The sequence below is a fragment of the Panthera leo genome, chromosome A1 (assembly GCF_018350215.1).
Source record: "Panthera leo isolate Ple1 chromosome A1, P.leo_Ple1_pat1.1, whole genome shotgun sequence".
Classification (NCBI taxonomy): Eukaryota; Metazoa; Chordata; class Mammalia; order Carnivora; family Felidae; genus Panthera; species Panthera leo.
In genome coordinates, this window is record NC_056679.1 from 170,832,249 (window position 1) to 170,857,851 (window position 25,603).

The window sequence follows — 25,603 nt, forward strand, 5'->3', positions numbered from 1 at the left end:
GCACCTGTCTCCTGGGCAGTAGCTACTCTTGAACCCACTTCGAAGCAGAAGGACAATCATCAAGAAAGAGGGCAGGGAAACAACCTCATTTGTGGTTGGAAATAGAGCCATGAGTCCTCCTGTCACTTTCCTTGTTTGCTTTTACTTGGGAGGGTGGGTGAGGAGGGAGTGTGTCATTAATTCAAAGGGCGTATAGGATAACAGTGAGATTGGGGTAGTCCCTAGTCCTCATTGATGGCACTCGCCTAGCCTTATTAAGATAAAGGCTTCAGGTGGGGTTGCCCCGCCAGAGTCCCCCAGTCTCTAGAGATGGACTGTGTGACAGTCCTCACTCCTAACAACCACGTAACTAACTTATTTTAACAATGTTTGAATTCATGCACATCAGACTATAGAAGGTACAGTTAGATATCCACTGAAGCAAATATATGATTGAATTCACAGAATTTTAGTGCTAGAAGAAGCTTTAAAGTTCATTTCCTAACTTTCTCATTTTGAGTTCTAGAGTATGACTTCCCCAAGATTCCACATCTACTTGTTAGTGGGTCAGAGATGAGAATCTAGGTATCCAAGAGCCTAAAAACAGATTTATACAATTCCCTCTTCAAAAAAGCCAATATAGATAAATCAATATAATTTTCCTTCATAGAAATATTTATCAGTTATTATTTACATCTTAAAATGTTTTTGTTTTGTTTTGTTTTGTTTTTAGTTTTTTAAACCTCAAAAGTATTACTCGGTCATTGCAGGAAGTAAAAATCCAAGTATGTGTAATCAGTATTAATAGCCTTATGAATTCTTCCTCATCTTTCTCCATGTTTCCATATTCACATATGGAATTCACATATTCACAATAAACTTTTTATTATTTTGTTTTTACCTAATTTCCCTACTGAATCTAAAATATTATGTCCTTGTAGCTCAATTGTTCATAGACCCAGTAATTACACAGAATTAAGTATACCTGTCTTTCTATTAAATCTTTACATTGTGCCAAATATTCTTGTTCTGGACCTTTAACTCCTTGGCAAGAGTAGTCTACCAATTAGGAGTAAATTCAGAAATCTCCAAGTAACTGTGGCTTATGAAAGATAGAAGTTGATTTCTCTCATGTTAAAAGTCTAGTGAAAGGCAATCCTGGTGGGTTCTCCAGGTAAGGCTCTGTGGATCTCAGTGCCAGGGGTCCAGGCCTTTTCTGTCTTGCTCTACCGTTCTTTAGCATGCTTCCTCACAGTCCAAAATGGCTGCTTGAAATCAGTCATTACATCCACATTCTCTGTGACAGGAAGGGGGGAAGGGGAGAAAAAAGGGTGTACCTTTTCATTGTTAAATAGACTTGCTAAAGCTCCACATCACTTCCACTTCTATCTTATTGGCCAGTACTTGGTTACAGCCTCCATACTACCAGAGTGAGTCTTTTGGCTGGACATGTTGCTGCCCCAAATGAATTCAGCATTCTGTTACTAAGCATAAGTATTTCATTAGACCGCTCACTATCTCTAGCACAAACTTGAGTAAGATTCCCATTACCAGGGGGGGGAAAAAAAAAACTATTAAAGTATACCATGTTCCCTATAGACATCCTCTTGTTTTACATGTATAATTTATATAGATATAGATATAGATATATAGATATAGATATATATTTATGTATATTTATGTATATTTTATTTTCCTTAGAACCGTTAGCCGACAACCTGTCCATGACATCTAATGGTGCCATAGATATTTCCCCTTTCTCTAATTCATGTGTCCTTGTCATCCTCCTATATTTCTTTCATGCCTCCCGATCTCCAAGGCCATAAAGATAAAAAAAGAACCCCGAATTTTGTACCATGTGCCAAATGGGATTTCCCATTTGTGAGTATTAACTGCTGACCAATCAAAAGTAGCATTGAAAGAGAATTGACAAAAGAATGATAAAACAAAGTAAGGATTTCCCAAAAGAAGAAAGCTGATGGGCAATTTAGTAATCATTATCTAAGTACAAATACTGAGTATTCCTAGGAGGTAGGTAGGTTGGAGCATTTTTCTGAGAACTAGCAGCCCTGAAATGGGAAGATCAGGAAGAACTTACAGTAGCCATCTCTAAGGGTCCCTTCTGTGACTAAGAGATAGCAGCATCCTTTTAATGGCTTTGATAATAGTGATAAGAGCAGCTCTTTCCTGCAGCGTGACAGAATAGCCATTCTATGAGTGAATGATTCATTCATTGATAAAATGAACATTGAATGTCTAAGAGGCTCTGAGATTCAAGAGTGAACACCATATGGTCTTGTCCTTTAAGGATTTCATGGGCTATTAAAGAAAAAATACCCATACACAATAAATCAGTTTGTGTTGATAAGTTATAGTTTTATCCAAGCTAAAGGCCTAGGTATTCAGAGGGGAGGGAACAATTAATCCTCCCTAATATTTGAGCTGGACTCTGAAGGTTGGATAGGAGTTCAACAAGTGAAGAGGTAGCCACAAGGCATTCTTTGCAAGTAGGCAAAGGAAGAGAAAAATCATAGAGGAGTGGTAGCATCTGGCAGATTCAGGGACTGTTGGTTACTTTGGCACTTTGCACAACTGCAGTATAGATATAGTTGGACTTGGAAAGATACAATGGACCATATTTTTAAATAACCTATACATCAGGCTAAGGAATTCAGATTTGCTTTGGTAAATAGTAGTGATTGAGCAAAGGTTCTTAATCAGGGCAATTATATTTTAAAATCAAATCTGTATCTTACAAATATCTCAACAATGTCATTATGACAGATGGTTTTGAGGGAAAAAAGGGAGAGAAAAGAAGACAAATTAGAAAGTGATTATAAATTCTCTTTCCTGTCCCTCTGATGTCAGAAATGTACACACAGAATGCTGTCACTCCCGTAAACAGCTTCTCAGAATGATGTATTCGATCTGTTCCTACATCCAATCATTTTTTTAATATAAAATGATAATAAAAATACTAGTTCAGAGTCTTGTCCTTGCCATAAACAGACCCTTCTTACAGATAATGGCATCTAATAATGGAGGCTTATTTTCCACTTACTATTCCCCCCTGCCAAAAGTACCCACACTACTCTCACTTACTATCCCTTCCCCCACCCCACCCCCACCCCCGCCTAGAGGTTAGGGACAGGATTTTAAGGATACACCTGTGTATAGTAACACAAAAAACACTGGAAAGGCTGAGTTAGGGAAAACAAGGTCGCAGTCACACCCAGGGCACAGGAAGTGGATGGCCTAGAGAAGAGGCAAGATGCAGAGTTTAAACGTTTTTGTTTTTGTTTTTTTTAGTTAATATAATAGTGAATGATAATAACATATAGTAATGAAACAATTAGACTTTATAGGCAAGGCTGAAGCCCCTTTGAGGTTCACTCAGTTCTAGCCTTTCCTCCCTGCAATACATGTAAGTGCCATCATCAGTTTGGCGTGTCCCTTCTGAGAGTACCTAGGTGGGGAGGAAACTGCCCATTTATACAATGAGTTGGAAATGAGACTGGTGGGAATCACCGTCGTCCTACAGAAACCATGACTTTACACACAGACTTTAGTTTTAACTTGAAAAGGTATCTGAGGCCCCTTCAGTTGACAGAGAGGAGACGTGTGAGCTTGTTTTCTTGCTCATTGGAAGGGTGATTACACTCCAGGTCAGTTCTCCTCATGTACACGGGGTCTAGTGTCTACCTTTAATGGAAGGCTTTTTCAGTTACATCTTTTGAGGGAGTGGGTGTTTATATTACACCATCTGTCATTTGTCAGGAAATACAAAAGTGAAAAGCCATCCATTCAGTCTCATTCATAGAACCTTTGCCCTAGGCTATTAATAACAGAGGGTTCTCCTATAAGTGAATTGCAAAAGAAAAATCACAGATGCTGTATGTTTAAGCAAATACTCATTATTTCCTGGGAAGTGTGCCCAATGGAAAATAAACTCCAGGCCAGAAAATTAAAATCTGTGATCCAGATAAATGAAATCAATGACTAGTGTTCTGAAATAGCCGTGAAGAGATTCTCCACATCTTGTTATTGCGAAAAGAAATAGGTCTCAGAAAAAAAAAAAAAAAAATCCATTAGGTCATGGCTCCCGATAAATAGGCCACAACGTATGCAATATTACTACCAAATGTCTTGACTGGTTTAACTATTTAAGACTGGAAGTCTGCGGGTGTTCAGCCTATCAATGCCAGTCACAAAAACAAGTAAAGCTGTGAGAGTAGAAAAGAAAACAATATGGTAAAGGGTTAGGTAAAAGAGTATTTCTGTATAATACTGATTTCTAATTTACTCATAAGCTTAGTTAATTAAACTATGTATGTTCATGGTTCATATTTCTGCCCGTCTATCCAAATTCAATTTGCAGGGTCTAGAAGCTCTTCAGAATTGATTTTCTCTTGGCATTTGCCAGAGTCCCATTGGAGTGATAATCCTGTGTTGTCTCTGCGTTGTTATATTTTAAAGAAATAATTTATTATGTTCACTATACCAAAATTAAAGATAATTTCTCAATAGCCTAGAGTCAGACAGAAGGGATTTCTGTCTACATGAACACATACTAATATGACCAATGTAGGAAAATTTAATGTAGTAGAAGGAAATCTAATCATCTAAAATATAAGCTTTCAGAATAGTTTCATAAAAGATGTATTTTGTTCATTTCTAGAGGACTAAATAGCTAAGGTGAAATAACAAGAGTGTCAGATTATGTTGGTAATCTAACTGGCTAAGGGATGATCTCACCTGAGAGCTAATTAAATACCCACTATGGTGACTTTCTTTTTACAGTGAACTTAAGAGAAAACAGAAGAGTACATAGTAAAATGTCAGTTACACGGCCTATAACATGCTTGATGGGCTGATGTGTGTACACGGGGCTCCTGTGGGGTTAGTGGACGATGGGCAAGAGCAGGGGATGTGAGAAGAAGCAAGCAGAGAATGCTCAGCAGGTGAGTAAGGAGTGCCTAGGTCCATCTCCCATTGCTGACCATGGCCCTTCTTTCTCCCTAAGATAGGCTGTGTCTGCAGCCACCATATGACTGTCCCAGGCACGCTTGCAATGCTTGATCCGTATGAGCACATGCCAGGTAAAGGAAAAAGTGGGGCTGGGGATAGATACACGAGAGGTGAGGAAAGGCCATAGCTTATCTTGGTCTTGACCTTGCAGATGACAGGGACTCTGCTGGTGGAATGCAGGCTGTCTTGGAAGTTTTAAATCTAGAGGAAAATGGGCCTCTCGGGGTATTTGTATTGATCTGGTACTGACCTAGACAAAGTGTATTCTGTGGAACTTTAGTTATGTACCTATTCAATTCTTTTTTCATTTAATAAATTATTTACTGAGCTCCTACTATGCACCAGGCACTATTCTAGGTGTTAGGGATATAACAATCAATCAAACAAACAAACAAGATCTCTTCTTTAAGGGTGGTACATTTTAGTGAGAGAAGGCAAATAATAAAGAGAATGATTGTGTCAATATATAGAAAGGTGATCATTCCTATAGAGTTGGGAAAGAGGATAGAAAGTGTTGGGACAGGCTGACCAGGGAAGGCTTCACTCATGAGGGAGCAGAAGAGCAAAGATTTGGAAGAGGCAGGGAGAGAGCAAGCCATGCAGATTCTATGGAAAGAACATTCCAGGTGGAGGGGACAGAGCACACCAACCCTGAGGCAGGAACACAGCTGGGTGTCTATAGGTTGAAGAAGGACACAGTTGAGTGAAGTGCAATGATAAGGGGAGAAATAATAGGTAGGAGGGGGACCAAAGAGCTCCAGTTGGCAGGATAGAGTTCACATTTACTGAGATAGGGAGGACTTGAGGAGCAACGGGGTTGGAGCTCGTTGATTTTGAGATGCCTGTTAGATATCCAGGTGGAGATGACATGTGCGCAGAGGGTATATATGTTTGAGGTTCAGGAGCAGGGTCATGTCTGTTGATATAAATGGGGGCTCTGTCACCATATAGATGCTATGGAAAGTCATGAGACTCCAGGGAAGAAGAAGAAACAACCCAGACTGATCCTGGGGCAACATCACCAGTAGAGGCCAGAGAGAAGAAACCATGTTTATTATTCATAGAACATCAGATAGTGGAGGAAGCATCACTGGACAGAATTAGGAATTACGAATGGGTGCTGCAAGGCACAGATATGGGGCACAATATACTCAACAGTGTTCTAGCATCTAAAGCTATCAGCAGAAGGAGGGGCTGCCTCCCTGGCTCGGGAAATGGTCCCAGAGGCTGACTACTGACCCGTGTCTCAGGATTCAGGGGAGCAAGGGGAGAGGAGACAGAGTGTTGCTCATTTCTGCATCACCCAGCAGATACATAGTATTTGACATTCATAATATTACTTCACGGTCTGTCTATATATATTTTATATGTGTAAACTATGTTGAGGATTATGGCAAGCGCTTCATTTAATCCAAGTTAACCAAATATATTCTGACCTGAGACGGCTTATAAAATTGAGTCTGAAGAGATTGTCCTTCCGCCTACTTTTCATGTTCTCTTTGGCTTAGAAACAGCCTTTTAATGTGCTGGTCATCCTTAACTTCTGCGTCCCCATACCATAAATCATTCTCTGTCCTTCCCTCTTTGTAACTGTAAATGACTACCTAAGGAACAGAACCAGCTGTGCCAGAGAACTCACTGTGCTAAGGACTCAGCTCTATTATTACCCATGTGAGGGCGGAATGCAGGGGAGAAGTGGTCATAGGAAGGGTGACTGATGGCAAGTGGGAAGGAGACTTGCTTAAAATGTATTCTTTGGGCCCTGAACACCCACAGAGTGTTCCATTTAGAATGTTGTCACAGATAGGATATGCACAAAATAAAAATATTTTGAGAGAATTATTAGTGATAATTATAATAAGATTTATAGCTCCATTAGAGAAAAACATGGTATTTGCCATACTTAACAGAGTTCGAAGTCCGTGTCCATCACTTTATATCTGTATCTCCATATCCATAAGAGACTCTTGCATGATGTTAATATTAGGACGAGTTCAGTTTATTTATTGATACTCCACCTCCTTGTAGAGGCAGCTTTTCAAGAATGAATACCTCTTTGCTGTCCCTGGGCCTGCATCCATCACAGCTTTGAAGTGAGCAGGAGACTCAGTCTGATTAAGATTCGGAACAAATAGTGATTGCTCTAAGATGGGAGGGCTCTGTGGGATCATAGAAAAGTGAATTTCATAGACATAAAACTTTCCCAGGGTAATAAAAATAGGTTGTGTTTATTTTTTCCTCTTCTGAAAGTACTTAGGTGTTCTCAAATACTTGATTTCCTCTTTGGGGTATTATTTAAAAAATAAAAAGTAAGATGGGGAAAATAAACAGGCTATCTTTCTTCACCCATTTATAAGATTTATACAAAGAGAAGTATCATGCAATTCGTGTGGCAAGGAAGACTTATTTAAACAGCTTTAATGAAAAAATACTACGTGAGAGATGGATTGACTGATGTTTGTAGTGTAAAAGATCAAGAGCCCAGGAAAATGGAAAAGATGAGTTAGGTCATGAAGTGTATCCCTTGAGTTTTAAAATATCCTTCAAACTTCTTTCTTGCTCTACACTACAAGTCATAGATACCCAAAGTGACGGAGGCCCCACATGCCTCCTCAGCCCTTCTCAACCTCTCACACCATGGCATGTATGGAATCAGTAGTATTCTGAGAGTCACTGTAGTAAACTGGTAAGGCTGCTCCTAGCCAGAGGCAACTCCTTCTGGAAACATGTCAACTGTATCCCAGTCTGATTCACCCCTTTGTTACAACACTAAGCAAAATGGCGCTGGGACATGACCTGTCTTCTCTGTTGTCAAAGCAAAAATTGCACTTGACAGGGCTTAAATGTTGTGCCCCGTTCTCACCAAATATCTGTGACACCCTGACAAAGGACCACACATGGTACAGGTGCTGAGGAAAGCACAGAGTAGGGTCTGCCCAGCTGCCTGTAGGAAGCTGCCTGGAGTGCATTCTCCTCTGGGTTCCTCACCATGTTAAGAGCAACAAGGGGAGAGAATTTCCAAACACTGCTCTTCTCCTTCTGGTAGATAAATCCCTTCCTCAGTGCTCACTCCTCAGAGGCAAAGTGTAGAGAGACTTCTAGATGCTGAAGACTTGTGCTCTAAAGAAAACTCAATTCAAGACAAGACTGTACAGTGAAAAGCTCCACAGTGGCTCTCCCTCAGCTGTAGGAGGGGGTGGAATTCTGCAAAGTCAGATTCAGGCTTTAAGATGAAAACAGATTTGTTCCTCTGTGTTTTGAATCACTAAAACAAAAGCATAGGAGAGAATTTAAGAACAAATAAACAAACAGAAGCCCTCATGTCCTGGAATCTGTAGTCTGGCCTCTGCCTCACAGGGGCTCATCTCACAGGGACTTCACTGTGCCCAGGGCTGTGCTCCAGCCACACTCAGCTCCTTGGGCACCCTCGCTCCTGCCCGCTCCTGCCAGCCACAAAGTCTCTGCATGTGTGGCAGCTCCACCCAACCCGCTTCACTCTCTTTCCTCAACCACTGCCCTCTCCCCCTTTGCCTGGTTAACTTCTCCAGTCTTTCACATCTCACTTTAAACTTTGCTTTCTCTACTCACCTTCCTTGATCTTTCTCACCAGGTCAGCCCTCTACTGGAGACACCCTCCATCCAAGCACTTACAGTTACCACTTTGTGTTTCCTCATGTGGCTTTCTTGATCAATGCCTACCTCCCCCACCAAACTGTAAGCTCCATGGTGGCAGAGACGTGTTCTCTGGAACTCCCCATTGCTCCCCCAACACCATCTAACATAGTGCCCATCATACAGCAGGTACTTAATAAATAGTTCATGGTTTGTTTAATGAGTGAATGAATGAACATGTGGATTTCACTCATCTTAGTCTCCCTGGGATTTGTCTTTCTCAGAAGAGTTAACAGTAGTTTAAAAAAAGTCTTCTGCTAAAGAATGCCAATGTGTGGTCTTAACTCAATAGGTAGGAAGGAATTGACAAAATGAAGGTGCAATCCATGACCAAAATCATCCCTCTACTTTTCTCCTAGGGCTTTAGAAAAAGAGGGGAAAGTTAGCCTCAGTGGCCCCTGTCAGAGTGTCATAGGGCATACCTCATACTTTTTATGTGGGACCATTTCGAGAACTAGTAACAGTGAGTTTATTTAATAAACTGAAATTCATCCCAGTCTGTAGATGGACCCTCAGTCTCTAGAAGTTTTAATGGTACCATGATCTTATCGAAAAAGCAACACTCTGAGGTCTAAGTGGTATGTTGGTAAATAAATATCATAAAGTTTGAATTTTTAATATAATTTTGATATTCAGTTAAAATTGCTTTTTAAAAAAGTGAAGGCTGGTATCTTGGCAATTCTAAGACCATTTACCACAATTATTCTGTGTTGGAGATTGGAGTATGAGCTCTGTAGCATTTAGTGTTAATGAGCAATAACACGAATGATAAGCTTACGAAGTGGCACAAAACTTGCATCCGCTTAGAAGACATCCAGAGAAATCAATAAAGGATTATTGACTTTTTTAGAGAAGAGGATTCTAAATTATTTTAAACACATTTTTAAAAACTGGATCACACCTTGAAATGATTTTCTCCCTTACTGTATTTTTTTGACTTGTTTGTTTGGGCAGTGAGGTGAAAAGATATGTAGGACACCTGGAAGTGCTTATAGCATTAAAAGGTGGGCTGATGTCTTTTCCTGAACCAAGTTGGAAGTAGTCAAGTATTTCCCTCCTTAATAAAATCACAAATTTGTAGAATCCACCGCAAGGACATTTGATACCTAGGAGACCTGTAGCGCTGGTATGCTGGAGCTTGAAATGTATTCTGGAAAGCTTCTGGCTCTTGGAAAGGGTTCAGACAGATTACAAGAGTATATTCTGCTGGTCCTGAAGTCAAGGTTATGATAACTAGCAACTGTGAAAATATTTAAAGGTTTCTGTGAATGGGATCTGATTGTATCTAGATGCTTAGGGTTTGTTTCACCTAAGTTTTGTATTCTGATTAGTAAATATTATAAATTCTTTTTAAGAGAAATTTATTATGGAGGGCAAAAACATTCTATATTCCTTTTGTCTCAGTTAACCTCACCATGGAAAGTTTAGTGTTTCACACCAGGGGATTGCCCACATTGCAGCCTACCGCCTTACAAGGAACTAAGTTGCCTCTGGAGGGTAAGGTTGCACCCTGTGCTGTGAGGGGAGGTCAGATATTACCAGGTCAGGTAAGAAAACCAGATGCCCTAAAAAGTGGATTCAGAAAGAGTTTTGTTCCATGGTATTCACTTCATTTGGGCCCTTACCTGGGAGCTATCAAGAATGGCCAGAAAAACCACCTGACCTCTGCGACAGGGTGTTCACCTCTGGACAGCACCGAAGGGAGGCTTGAGAGCCCTGGAGCCAATAGGATAGGTACACCCCGGGGCCAGCATACACAGTTGACACTCCGGCAGAGGAACGGGAATTCAGTGGAGTGCCTGTCCTCTCTTCTTGCTTAAATTGGCAGTAACAACCCCTCTACTAATATCACAGTGGCTAGTAGCTTCAAACTCAAGAGTACTTGGAAATTAGCTAATCCAATTCACTTAGGTTTTAGAGGTAAAAACGAGTCCCAGAAAATGTAAAGGACTCTCCCCAACAGATTTCTGTATGTCTAAATGTCAGTGTGGGACTTGACAGCACTTCACTGATGGGAAGACCTGAGTGGGGAAGGGCTAATCCTACTAAATGTGAGTGCATTCAGCTCCCTGACTGGAACAGCTCCCAGTGACACAGACAGCACAGCGGCCCTCCTGGAAGAGGCAGCCTAACCAGAGTTTCCTCTGAACCCTGATGAGCAAGGCATTTGCAAGTGGGCGCTCAGTGTTGAGGCCCAAAGGAACCATGTGTGGGGTACAGATTGCCCTGGAAAACGAAAGCTAACCTGAAGGAGTGAATGGTGTTGGCAACGAGCGTGCATTTTTCTTAATTATGTTAATTAAATTCTAAGAGGAAAATTTTCTAGGAATAATATGCCTATAGATGAGAAAAACTTCCTGGCCCCAGACACCATTCTTTAAAGGGTGCATCTTGCTGAATTGCTGCTTGGAGTGTTACACTGCACACTCTCGTTTCACCGTATGGGCTCTTCATCTCTTGTATTTTATGTAACACAGTTTGTGCAGAGAAGAGAATATCCTGATTGCAAAAGGATGGGGGAGGGGGGTAGTATGGGAAGACATCAGTGGAAAATCCTCTGTGTTCCTTCCTCTAAGTCAAATTCAGAGTTCCAGGAGGATAGCAGCCTTCCAGGGCTCACTTTAATGACCTACTCTGAATATGACATTTTCAGCCTGCAGACCGGGGATCCAGCTCCCTTGCTCTCCTGCCCCCTGCTGGAAGGAGGAGGGTGGTGCCCCCATTCCCAAAGCCTCCCTCAAGGACCTCTCAACATGGATTGGTCAGCTCCTCCCTCAGAGACCCCACTGACATCTACAGCACTTTTGTTCAAAATGGGAACACTGAGGCTATAGGCCACTCTGGGGCTAGAGGCCCGAGCCTTATTTCTGCATGGATTGTAAAACTCTCACTTCTCCTTTTCTTCCTTTGTTAGGCAAACAAATAACACCTCCAATTCTTGGTGCAAGCAGTTGGACGCAGTTAACTCTCCATTTTCACAGCTCTAAGATAATAAAAACAGAAAAGATCTCCTCATTCTATACTACAGGGCCGTTTGACGGCTGAGAAGACCTTCCATTTTCACCATGGTGGGCAGGGCTAATAGGATCAGGCTCATTGTGCACGGAGAAGATCCCTTTCTCAGTTCATAATCCCAAACTGGGGACAGCTGCTCTCTGGGAACCTACATGTAGTTGTCAGTACTAAGACATGTGCCGGGCCCCTTCTAACACCTGTTCCAACCTTCCAGCATAGAGACTTCCCAGTCCTTCCCACTGTCCGCCTAGGTCCCTGCCCTGGTCCCTGCCCTGCATGCTGTCAAATACAGGTCTGCATGGATGCCCCATGCTCCCAAGAAGGTCTAGATCTCAAGGTAGCATAACTTGCATTTTTCCCCTTATTATGCTAAATTTGTGTTCCTTTTCTACCTACAAAGCTCCCTCTGAAGTAAGGGATCTTTTATAGCAGAGATGCAGTTCTGTCTGATTCGAATGAATGTTCTGATGTAGAATATTAAAGTTAATACCTTTATTTTTATGCACCCCAAACACAGAAAGACTTTGATTTCTCCCATTAAAGTAGACATGAGGGTTTGTAGTCTCACACTGGTTTGGGGAGACAAAATTGGTTACAAAACTGTTCTGAACTTTGTGTTAATTAATTTCTTACCTGTTGCTTGTTATTGAGATGTAAATGTTAAATTTAAACTCCCATTTAACACAATATTCATTCTTTCTGCAGCACCTGAAATCCTTAGAGGCTGTGCCTATGGACCTGAGGTGGACATGTGGTCTGTGGGAATAATCACCTACATCTTGTAAGTGAAGAAAAGCAACCTCTATGTGTTCTATTTGCCTTTGCTGTAATATTTTCTAGGTACTGATAGTCCTCATAAAAAGCAAGACTACTTTTTGACTTTTGTAATTTTCTATGACATACTAAATGTAGCCAGTGATAGAATTTTCTGAAAATAAGCATTACTTTTTATTCTATAATTTCCTTAGAACTGGCACTTCTGTCCAGGACTTCTCTCTTTCTCTCTTTTTTTGTAATGTTTATTTATTTATTTTGAGAGAGAGAGGGAGCATGAGCAGGGGAGGGGCAGAGAGAGAGGGAGAGAGGGAAAATCACAAGCAGGCTCTGCACTGTCAGCACAGAGCCCAACACTGGACTCAATCTCATGAACTGTGAACGGAAATCAAGAGTCAGACGCTTAACTGACTGAGCCACCAGGCGCCCCACTGTCCAGGACTTTTCTCGGTCCCATTTTGCGGTGCAGTGTGTAGCAGATTTGGAGAACAATTCATTATTTGATGATAGTAATGAATATGAAACTCAAGTCCATCTATTAAAAACATGCTCTTATTTTACTTATTTGCATCTCATCAAAATACAGTATTAGTATTTAGTTATTAGTTATTTAGTATTTAGTTATTAGTATTGCTTTTTAAAAAGCAAGTGACTATTTAATTTCGTAAACAATTCCAGACTGGTACATTTCTTGTCAGCAATGTTTTTAATGCAATTTGCCTATCAATTTTGTTTTCTATTTGTGTTAGGTCCTCAAGGACCTTGAGTTTAATACCCTAAACTCAGAGAAACCTTTTCTCTGGTAGAAAAAAGTTGGGCTAATCTCTTGCTCTCTGGTATCCCCAACTCCATTCCTGAGCTCCTGGCTATGAATAAACAAAGGGTTTCAGGAAATTTGCCAAAGACATGATGGAATTGCAGAGGAATATGAGGGAGGTAAGCAAGGACAGAGGAGTGTCTGGGAAGACTGCTGAAGAGAGGCCGCAGAAGAAAGGTGTCAGTGAGTTCTGGAGTTTAACTTAAGACAAGCAGATTTGGTTGCCATTTAGAAGACACTACACAGTTACTTGTTGGAACCTATACCATGCAAATCTGTAGAGATTTTGGAAGGTATGAAAGAGAGGATATTAATCGGCTCAGGCTGCCATGACAAAATACTGCAAACTGGGTGGTTTAAACAACAGAATTTTATTTCTCACAGTTTCAGAGGCTGGAAGTCTGAGATCAGAGTGCCAGGAGGTCCAGTCCTGGTGAGAGCTCTCTTCCTGACTTGCAGACACCTGTCCTCTAACTCTTTCCTCACATGGCAGAGAAAGAATGTAAGCTCTTTGGTATCTCTTCTTCTAAGGACGCAAATCACATCATGAAGTTAGCCCACCCTCATGACCACATCAAACCTTAATTACCTCCCAAAGACTCTATCTCCAAATACCATTGCACTGGGGGATTAGGACTTCAACATATGAATTTTAGGGAGACACATTTCAGTCCAGAGCAGAAAGAGGTTTGGGTATTGTTGTTGTTATTGTTGTTTTTGAATTTAATAGTGATCTTAGAAAGTGTAGTATCTGGGTAATAAGGACTAGGAAGAGGGTAACTAGGGTACCCCCAAACAAATTAGTAAACTCTATGTTCACCTGGATATATTCAGTAGTCAGTAGCCAAAACAAAAAAGTTTAATAAGCAACCCATTAAATAGCTGTCTGCTACTGTGTAACGTCAAAAGATAGTTTCAGTGTTGAATTCTTTGTGTATCCAGAATATAGTAAAGGCTTGAAAAGCATTTGGAGAGGTAGAGAAACATAGTTTTTTCTTACGAAAGTGCAAAACTGTTAGGTAATTTTTTTGCCATACTAAGTGCTTAATTCACTAAAACAAATTCCCGAGGCCACATCATGGAACTCCTTCAGCTTACATTTGAGGTCACTTTTATACTCAGGAGACAGTATTGGCTCCTGAATTAGGCAGGTGACATATCACAGTGATGTGAAATAAAAAACTGAACTGCACAAATAATGAATCAGATTTGCCCCTAAAGTATCAGTGTGCCCACCCAATTGCAATTTCATGCTGAAATGTGATGGGGGGGGGGGGTGTAAGCATTAAGGTTGTATAGGAACTCAGAGATGGAGGTAGGAAGCTATATCACATTCACCCTGAGAACCTGAAATTTGGAACGAGTAAAACCCCATAATGTGGTCACTGAGCAGGGAAAACGAAGAGGGAAGAATGTGATTGTTGGAGAAACATCATAGCCCTGAAAATAATTTTAAGAGTCTGTCAAAGCCCCTTCCCCTGGTTCACTTAAGGTCATTAATTAGTAGGTGTTGCTTCAAAGTATGCAGTAGTAGCCTGTGACCACCACCACAGCCCTGCAACCAGGACAAGTTCTCCAAGACTGTGCCAGTGGACCTGTGTATCTCCTTTACTATAATTAAAAGTTCCACTGAGCTATTTTGTGCTGTGACCTTGCTATTTTCTAAAGATGACAGTAGACTAGAAATGAAGGCCATTTTGTTATTTCTCACAGAAATTCTGGTCCCTCTACCTTTTACACCTAAATCCTTTGTGCCGTCAGACAAAAGCAACTACTACAATGCTCAGGTCAGAATCAGACTCAGATAAGGCCAGAGATTTGAACTCTGTCCTGCATCTGTCCCACCCTACAGTTCTGCCCAGCAGCCTGGAGCTCCCCTGTATCAGACATTCACATGGTTGGCCTAACCCTAATGTCCTCTGCAACTTCCGTTGTCAGGATTCTCAAATATTTCCATTTCTGAAGGCTTTTTGTAGTGTGTGTGTGTGTGTGTGTGTGTGTGTGTGTGTGTGTGTGTTGTTCTGTGTCACAGTTCTTCCATTTTTGGCATTTTAGGCTGACATGACATAAACTTTTTACTTCTGTCATCAGTGCACAGATTTACAGATATGTTTGAGAAGTAAGAAAGGCATTTGAGTACTGTACCTTCTGAACTGTAATTTTTCTTTCTAGACTTCCAGAAGGGGAAACAGAAGAGTTTCCTAAACCAAGACTGGAACGTTGGCTAATTTCTCCATGACTAACTAACAGTAGGCTATATTTTTCTAGTGTTGTGGCTGGCACTGGAGGGCCAGGCAAGGCTGAGCTGCCCCCTTGTGTGGACGTAGGCTCCCTTCTCTCCTTATGGGGGAGCAGGACTCTCAGTGCAGATGGCTGGCTGCGGTGAGAGAGGACACACTGGTCCGAGCCTCAGCACTGCCAGGCCTTTCTTGTCCTGGCTGGCTCCAGAATATTCAAAAGAGACAAAGACTCCCAATAGAACAGTCCCTGAGCAAAGGACATGACAAAATGCTTTTCCCTAGAAACCCACTGCATTAGAAAGCACTCAAACATTTCATGCTCTGCACCCTCCTGACCAGATTGAAAGAAGAATTTAAGAAAATGTTTTTTAACATGTTCATCCTTTCCCCTCCATTTTTTGTCCAGTGCAACTCATATCCTGGTAGGGACTTGTTTTTATAGTTTCCTCTTGATCCCTAGTGATTTCAGAACCTGTACCCATCCGTGAAGAGTGGAGGGTTTTTTTTTTAATTTTTTTAATATTTTTATTTTTGAGGGAGAGAGAGAGAAAGACCAAGCGCGAGCAGGGAAGGGGCATAGAGAGAGGGAGACACAGAACCCAAAGCAAGCCCCAGGCTCTGAGCTGACAGCAGAAAACCAGATGCGGGGCTCAAACTTGTGAACCACAAGATCATGACCTGAGCCGAAGTCAGATGCTTAACCAACTGAGCCACCCAGCTGCCCCTACAGTGGAGGCTTTTGGTGGTCTCTTTTCAGCAACTCACTTTTCCTCTCTCTCTTTAGGATGTTGGAGATGATTTTCTATTTCTTTCCCCCCACTTTTCCCATTCACTTGTATGCTGACCCCCTAGTGGAAAGTGAGGGTGAATGTAGGTCTTCCAGAGATACAGAAGTGAGGGTCACACACAGGGCTGAGGGAGCACCAGCCCATTCATCTCTGTTGGCCCCATGTGTTCACTCTGTCAGGTTTTAAAGGGTCATTTCCTGACAGTAGTCTTAGCTCCTGTCTTTGTTCATCCTGACATCCAAACTGGTGTGGGATGGAAATCTAGTACTTTACTCATTTCTATGGTGGAATTCAGCGAATAGAGCTGAGGAAAAATGACTGAAAAATCTTTTCTGTCTACCTCTTAATCTGTTTATTCTCAAAATCCTAATTCTTCCACTTTGTAATAAATTGGAACTTCTAATCAGTCCATCTTCTCAATTCCTGCTGAAAAGAAATCCTCAGAAAATCATTAGCATAGTGCCTGTAATAGTGTTAACAATTATTGTTATTGTTTTGTGTCAGAGTTATTGATGTTATTATAAACTCTTTGTAGAAATTCTGAATCGGCTTTGTACCTATTCTTACTTCCAGAGAGCATGATGTGTATTTACACAGCAAAAGTGAATTATAACGAGGCAGTTCCACACTCGTGCTGAGTAGACTGGTGTTCGTAATGGGAAGCTGTGAAAAGGACAATTCTGAATTACCACAAAAATTTGATGAAATGTATTTAGGCATTTAAAGACATTTTATTCCCTATCTTTTGTCCTTCTAGACTTTGTGGATTTGAACCATTCTATGATGAAAGAGGTGATCAGTTCATGTTCAGGAGAATTCTGAATTGTGAATACTACTTTATCTCCCCCTGGTGGGATGAAGTATCTCTAAATGCCAAGGACTTGGTAAGTGTGATCAAAACAAAACGAAGAACAATCCTCATATTCATTTTTAATTAGTTAATGGGCAGTGTCATTTTTTAAAATTTGCCCCTCTTAATATCTTATTTCTTTATAATTGTATTTTTTATAAAACATATAAAAGGCACACTAATGCATTTTCCTTGTAGATAATGAAAAACAGATATGCCTGACTCATCACCAGCTGAATTATCACAAACTAAAAGTCACTACAGTATTAATTAGTGAGTTTTTACCATCTAGTCAAGGTAAAAACTTGCCTGTGAAGCCAGCTGTTCTGGGTGAATTCAAATATAATTTACACAGAATAATTCCATTTTAACCTGGCTTGCCTAGATTACCTAGATTTGATTATATTTCAAATAAGCATTGCATCTTGAGAGGTTCAAACTTATTAAAATATCCCAGTAGTAACACAAGTCCCATCATGCATCACCAGCATCATAAACAAGTTACACTCTACTGATAATTCATTTTGTTTGGTTTTTTGTTTGTTTTACTTGGGATCTCACTTAAGCTCATATTAAAGTTTGTGTGTATATCGTCACCGGAGATGGCCCACCTATTCTAAAATGAAGGGGATACTAGCATGGGATGAAAGCAGTAACCATCAATGGCTAGAGAAAAACCACCCAGAAATAACTAAAAGCTAACTTTTGAACCACAGAAGGATAGCTCTCCAAGGGATCTTAGAAGTCATCGAATGTTTCCCTCCTTTTAAAGATGAGGGTGCTAAAGCCCAGAGAGGTGAACTGACTGTCCAAGGTCACACAGCTCCCCAGCGGAACAAATGATCCAAGTTTCCAGCCAATGCTCTTTTCCCTCCAAACTTTTTCTCCTTCCCATCCATGTTCTTTCATGGAACAAACCCCCTATAGACCATGACTTTTCAGTGCAGTCAGGCAGAGAGACAGTGTGTGCGATGTGTGGAGGCATCATCCCAACTCTTGGCTCAAGCCAGGCCCCACACACCTGAACACTTCTTGAATCCATCCGCTTCTCCCCACTCCACCACCACTGCCCCTACCAGGCCTGTCCTCTACTGTGACCACTGCCACAACCCCCCTGTGGCCTTCCCACCTCCTCCATGCCCTTTTCAGGTAAGCTCTCCAAGCAGGATCCTGAGGAAGGGCCTAGTAAATAAATCAATTCTGTCACTCTCCTGCTTTGAGGCCCTTAGGAGAAAATCCAAAATCTGTAATGAGATCTACACAGCACCACCTGGCCGGGAACCTGTCACCCTGCCCATGCCACCCATTTCACAGACTGTCCTCTGGTCTGTCTTCACACCAGGGTATCAGACTAACAGCCCCTCGTCAGGGTAGCTCAGCGTGTGGGCCGTTATTCTTTCCTCTGCTTTGTAACGTTCTTCCTCCTATCTTCCAGCCTCTTCCTCCATACTGCCTCTCTCTCACACGTGTGCACATACACACACGTGCACACACACCTCTCGCATGGGTAACTCTTCATGTCAAGCCGCAGCTGCCATTTGACTCCCTCGGGGTAGCTTTGCCGCCCCCCCACCTCCCACTTCAGCAGTCCCTCCTTCCCACACCTGCCTTGTTCCTTCCGCCACTATTATTCCTTTGCCTCCAACTCACGCTTTCATGATGGTTGTTAGTTATATTTACTTGTGGAAAGGTCTTCCTTAATTGGACTGCAAGTTCTGGGAGAGGTCGAGGCATGTGTGCCCAGGTCTTAGTACCACATGGGCATGTAGTGCAGACTCAGTAAATGTGTACTGAATGAAACAATGGATCAGGAAATAGACCATAGATTTTTAAAGTCTGACACACCTGAAGTGCCCCCTTTTTAAAGTGCCCCCTTTCTTACAACCTACAGGTGTGACCTTGGGCTTGTTATCTAATCTCTCTACTTTAGTTTTCTTTTCTGGGATGATACAGTACCTTTGTCTAGATTATTGTGAGACTTAAGGATATATAATGCATGTTAACTAACTACCGTCAACTAACTCATAACAGTTCCTTCACTTTCTTTTCATCTCTAATGAAAATTAAGTGGATAAGAGCATTAGCTGTGATATTCCTTCGTTCGGCTAATTTTTTTAAGTTTATTTATTTTGAAAGACAGCGTGAGTGGGGGAGGGGAAGAGAAAGGAAAGAGAGAATCCCAAGCAGGCTCCACACTGTCTGAGCCAGATGTGGGGCTCAAACCCACAAAACTGCGAGATCATGAACCTGAGCCAAAACCTAGAGCTGGATGCTCAACCAATTGAGCCACCCAGGCACTCCTCAGCTAATTTTTCCTTAATTAATTTATTTTATTTTGAGAGAGAGAGAGAGAGAGAGAGCACACGTGCACAAGTGGGGGAGGGGCAGAGAGAGAGAATCCCAAGCAGGCTCCACATTGTCAGCCTAGAGCCTGATGCAGGGCTTGAACTCATGGATCGTGAGATCATGACCTGAGCTGACATCAAGAGTTGGATGCTTAACTGACTGAGCCACCCAGGCACCTCCATCCAGCTAAGTCTTACCTTTGAGCTAATAAATTTATGAAACTTCAGAACTAACAGAGTCCTTGAGTGCCACAGCTGTGTACTTACCAGAAGAACCTGCATCTGTTCTGATAACAGCAGGGGAACAGTGCCAACACATGGTGGAGTCAGGTTGTGAGGGGAGCTGTCGGATCAAGGCAAGGCTTTGGGTTTGAATCTTGGCAGGATCACCGGGTCTCTCTGACCTTCAGCAAGTTTAACAATTCAGTGCATCAGTATCTTCAGATGTAAAGATTAATGCTGACATGTGGAATTTGGGGGAACATTCTGAATTTCATTAAATTCTTTGTATTTTCATGAGGATGAGGATGGTAATGATGAGGAGGAGGAAAAGGAACATTGAAAAACGGGAGGGAAATAATATTGTGAATTGTTGCTAAGGATTAGGTGCCATTTACATAAAATTATTAGGACATGTATCCCACAGGTTATAGGGGGACTGCAATCAGATTTTTACTTCCTTCTGCACATTCATTTTCCTTAACCACCTGTGCCTCCCACCATCTCCTCTCAGAGTTTTAGCCCAAACAACCTCACATCTCTACCCTCTACAAATTTTGTCTCTTACCCCAAACACACATTTCTTTGCAAATTTTACAGAAAAGAAGTAAAAGGAGAACCAGGTATGTGTTCTTCCTCCTCTCAGAGTTTTAGCCCAAACAACCTCACATCTCTACCCTCTACAAATTTTGTCTCTTACCCCAAACACACATTTCTTTGCAAATTTTACAGAAAAGAAGTAAAAGGAGAACCAGGTATGTGTTCTTCACTTGAGTTGCTGCCTGATTTGTGTTAGCCTGTGTTCAGTTCTTCTTACCTTATCAGAGTTAGGAAGACCTTAGGCCTACGACACCAAAAGCCCCTCATTTGCCACATGCGCAGACTGAAGGCCAGGGGCGTTGACGGACTGCCACGGAGGCGCTGTGGTAGAGTAGCCACAAAATGAGCTCTGAGGTAAGACAGACCTGAGTTTGCACACAGCCTCCACCAATTACAAGTTGTCCGACCTTAGGTAAGGCACTACATCTTTCTGAGCTTCCTCTCATCCCTCATTTATGAATTGGAGCTAATAGTTCCAAGTTGATAAGGTCATGGAAAGAATTATATGAATTTTGAAACATTTTTATATGCACATAAGAGTGTATTTACACAGGAATGAAGGTGGAAATGAGATCATATAAGAAAAGGGCCTAGGAGAATGTCCACAGGGACTCAGTTAGTATGTGGGTCTTTGTCTAGGGTCACAAAAGTAGGTAAGAGATGTAACTGGGCTTGAACATGCCTCCTAACTCCAACTAGTCTCTGCCTCATTCCAGGTCACCCCTTCTGAGCCCAGGGCCAGAGATTATTTTGGTTGTTGATCTCCCTGGCAGTTTATTATCTGCTCATCCTCAGGGGTCAACCTCCAGAATGGTCTGCCATGGGTTGAATTCAGTCCTTTAAACAAATCATGCCCCTAAACCACTGACACCTTTGCTTTGATTCTAAATAGGCTTTTACTCCAGCACTTGGCTTATTCCTTCAAAACCCTGAAGGTATTAGAAAGAATGAACTTTATCAGAGTCATGGGATAAGAGTAAGGACTATGGTACTGTCCCTTTGATGCCATTTAATCCCCATAGAAGACATGATGGATGCACGATGATACTATCTCCACTGAGATACAACAAATTCTGAATTCTTTTTTTTTTAACGTTTTTATTTATTTTTGAGACAGAGAGAGATAGAGCATGAACAGGGGAGGGTCAGAGAGAGAGGGAGACACAGAATCTGAAACAGGCTCCAGGCTCTGAGCTGTCAGCACAGAGCCCGATGTGGGGCTCAAACCCACAAACTGCGAGATCGTGACCTGAGCTGAAGTCGGACACTTAGCCGACTAAGTCACCCAGGCTCCCCAACAAGTTCTGAATTCTAAGTGGTATGAAGTACAGCCTAGAATTATTCAGATGCTGGTTCTCCTTCAGACAGCTTCCAGTCCACAGGCAAGCCAGGACCTGTTTCTTTAACCTCCCTTGGAAAACTGTCTGCAAGTTTAGGCTCTTAGCTGGTACACACCACTGTCTTCTCAGACCCCCTCAGCCGCTGCTACCTGAAGCTATCAGTACAGTGACTACTGACGGCTTAAAAGCTTTTTTTTTTTTTAAATGTATATTTCATGGTATTGCTAGGAAAATAGAAGTTCACAAGCTGAGGGGCAAGCCATAAAAAAATCTCCCTAAGAAATCTATGGTTCTTTATCATTTCAGGTTAGAAAATTAATTGTTTTGGATCCTAAGAAACGGCTGACTACTTTCCAAGCTCTCCAGCACCCATGGGTCACAGGCAAAGCAGCTAATTTTGTACACATGGATACTGCTCAAAAGAAGCTCCAAGAATTCAATGCCCGACGCAAGCTTAAGGTAAGATTTGTAGATTTGTTTTGTTCTGTTAAAAAAAAAAATCTCTCTCTTAGCTTGAACTATTAAAGATAATTCCACTATTCTTCATCTAATTATATTATTTATCTCCTATGGTACCAGGGAAAATCCTGCTTTGAAATCCCAACAATGTAAAGCCACTGACAGTCATGTTATTCTCTCTTAAGAATTCATTATTGGGGCACCTGGGTGGCTCAGTCGGTTAAGTGTACAACTTCAGCTCAGGTCATGATCTCGCAGTCCATGAGTTCAAGCCCTGTGTCGGGCTCTTTGCTGATAGCTCAGAGCCTGGAGCCTGCTTCAGATTCTGTGTCTCCCTCTTTCTCTGTCCCTTCCCCACTCATGCTCTCACTCTCTCTCTCTCTCTCTCCCCCCCCCCCAGAAATAAATAAGCATTAAAAATTTTTTAAAGAATTCATTATTAATAAAGGGAAATGTGTTATATGTTGAGATTTACTCACCAAACACATTATCACTGCTACTCATATAATTGTGACTGAACTGCTTAAACAGCATTGCTCAGGAAACTGGTACTTATTCAGAAAGTTTTCTTTCTGAATATGTGAAAATTGGGAAACTTTTAAAAACTATAATGTAGTGTAGATAAATTACAATACTTGGTAAAAATTAAAATGCAATTAACCTTTGAACAATCCTGGGTTTAGGGGCACCAAACTCCTCAACACAGTTGATCTACCTATAACTTTTGGCTCCCCCAAAACTTAATCACTAATAGCCTACTGTTGACTGGTAGCCTTAGAGATAACAGTCAATTAATGCATAGTTTTTATGTTCAATGTTTTATGTACTATATTCTTACAATAATACCTAATTTTTTTCTTAACATTTCGGGTATTTCTAGGCTACATACTTCATCTGTGAGTTTTTTCAAATTGTTGAAAATCTCCAAAAAACTTTTCAATGCATCTATTGAAAAAAATCTGCATGTAAATGGACCCTTGCAATTCAAACGCATGTTGTTCACGTGTCAACTGTAATTCATGTGATACAGAAAACTGTCCAAAATATATCTTTTTATAGAATATACATAGAAGATATATTAGATGCTTTTCTCTTACATAATGGTGTTTAGGACTGACTGTATATCCAGAGAATTTCAGAGAACAGCTGAAGGTCAAAAATAACGTTCAATTCAGCCATCACTTACAGGCTGATAAAGACTAAATGAACCTTAAGGGCTCTGTGGTCAAATTGATCTGAAATACTATGGATTAAATAACTTTGACTGAACCCAGGACTTCTCAAACAAACCTAACCATGGAATTCTTTTGTCACATAATACTAGTGTTCCATGAAACAAATACTTTAGGAAACAAAGTCCAAAATATTTGAAAATAGGTTATCCATGGGCAAACATATTTACTCAAGCTTTCACTGGTCCAGATGATTAAATACTCTAGCTTGGGATTAAAGAGATTTTTCTGTTTATGCTCCAAACAAGTTTTCATTCAACCATCTTGGAATAATAAATATGTCTGGAACATGCAAAGCTGAGATGGAGCTCTGATTGGGGATTTTAAGTGCAGGTGACACCTGACACTTCTCTGTTTCTAATCAGGCAGCAGTGAAGGCCGTGGTGGCCTCTTCCCGGCTGGGAAGCGCCAGCAGCAGCCACAGCAGCATCCAAGAGAGCCAGAAGGCCGGCCATGCACCTTCTTCGATTCAGGATGGCAGTGAAGATGTTAAAGCTATCTCAGAAGGAGAGGAAGTTCAAGGAAGTGGGGCCCCAGTGGCAGTTGAGCGGGCAGAGGCTGAGCTGATGAAGGTACAGGCTGTAGAAGAAGTTAAAGATGCTGATATAAGTGCTGCCAAGGCCACCAGTGCGGTGCCCAAAGCACTAGAAGATGGGACAAAGGTGGCTGACCCAGAAATCGAGGAGGGCCTAGTAGAGGAGAAGCTGAAGACCTCGGAGGAAGCAGCAGCCTCCAAACAAGAGCAAGAAAACCCGGCTGTGGTATTTGGAGCTCAGCAGAATGATGTGATCCTGCCAGAGTACTGATTTGGCTTCTTTCCAGTCGGGAGGCCAAATGCGGGCACTTTGTATGTTTTGTCCTTCAGCAAGGAAGATGTGGAAGCATGATCTGCATTATAGTGATTCTGTTTTTTGAGGTGCAAAAAAAAATACATATATATCAGTTGGTAATCCTAACTTCATGCATGTGACTGCTTTATGAAAAAATAGTGTCTTCTGTGGTATGTAATGGATACCTAATGCTGATGAGTTAAATTTGAAATTTTGAGTAAACAACATACATTTTAAAAACATACATTTTCAGGGACCAGTAGCATACATTTGAAGTAACTAGTAACACATTGTTTTTGCTTTGAAAACCTAGCCATCATACATCCTTTGGATTTCTTCACAAGGCAGTAATTCCTTTGGACTGTTGCTCAATATTAGGTAATGCTATAAGACATGTTCCCATGGCATTCACATTATACTTTTCAGTGTGTTCAAACTGTTTACAAGGAGATGGTTATAGGGTGCAGTTTTATGGTACATATAAAAAATCCCACTTACAATGGTAAGAAGTTGAAGCATACTTAAGGGCCATGAAACAAAATGCCCTTAAAGCTTGTGTAGCAAATGCTTTCTAATTTTGTCCTTATTTATGCACACTATATTACTAATAACCAAAAATGTTCTATCACAAAATCCTGCCATTTTACAATCCTGGAGAAAGTATTTTACAGACCTCTGCTGAGAGATATATCCCTTCCTTCCCATGCTAATACAGTTTCTTTCTCATGGACAACTTAAGGTAGGCTAAAGAAACTGAGGGAAGAGAAGGAGCTAAGGCCTAGACCTAAACTAACAAAGGTTGACTGCTTGTCATTTTCAGATACAATTGGATTTATTCATGAGTTTGTACAACTTTAAAGACCGTGACATTTTTATGAATAAACTCTGTATTTACCGAGTTTCAAATATTCAGAAAAATCTACCCCACAGGCTGGTGCCAAAATATCTGAATAGAGTGAGAATAATATTCCATTATAAGATCATCCACTTTACTAGAGTAAGGAAACTTTTGTTTATGAAAGTCCTTTTTCCCTTCAGTTGATGATGAACTAGATACATTGCTTATGAACTAAAGATATTTCAGAAAATCTGGTATATCTTTTTCTCATACTTGGAATAGAAGTGCCCACATCTTACAATGTAGTTTTTTAGTTTCCATGCCAAGAAATTTAGGACAGTGCAACATTTTATTTGCCTTAAAAAACAAAAACAAAAACAAAAACAAAAAGAAACAAAGAAAAAGCACTGATTTCAAATCAGACTCACAAGAAGCTATAACATTAGACCTAATACTTCATTATGATTTTTTTTCAAAATATTTTTCTTTGATTTTTCATATGAACACTTTTCCCTTATAGAAACCACACCTAAATTCCAAGTACCTCATATTTCTTTCTAGTTTGAGATGAAGTGAA

The 25,603-nt window shown here is 41.0% G+C and overlaps 1 protein-coding gene across 1 annotated transcript in view; it reads left to right on the forward strand.

Moving 5' to 3' along the window:
- The window catches only part of CAMK4 (calcium/calmodulin dependent protein kinase IV), a 220,055-nt gene extending 195,741 nt beyond the window's left edge, over positions 1-24,314 (forward strand). The window contains exons 9-12 of the mRNA XM_042945093.1: positions 12,400-12,475; positions 17,071-17,197; positions 21,974-22,126; positions 23,724-24,314. Coding sequence (XP_042801027.1) covers positions 12,400-12,475; positions 17,071-17,197; positions 21,974-22,126; positions 23,724-24,164 — 797 coding nt within the window. The 3' untranslated portion in view covers positions 24,165-24,314. The remainder of the gene's footprint in view (positions 1-12,399; positions 12,476-17,070; positions 17,198-21,973; positions 22,127-23,723) is intronic.
- The last annotated feature ends 1,289 nt before the right edge of the window (positions 24,315-25,603 follow it).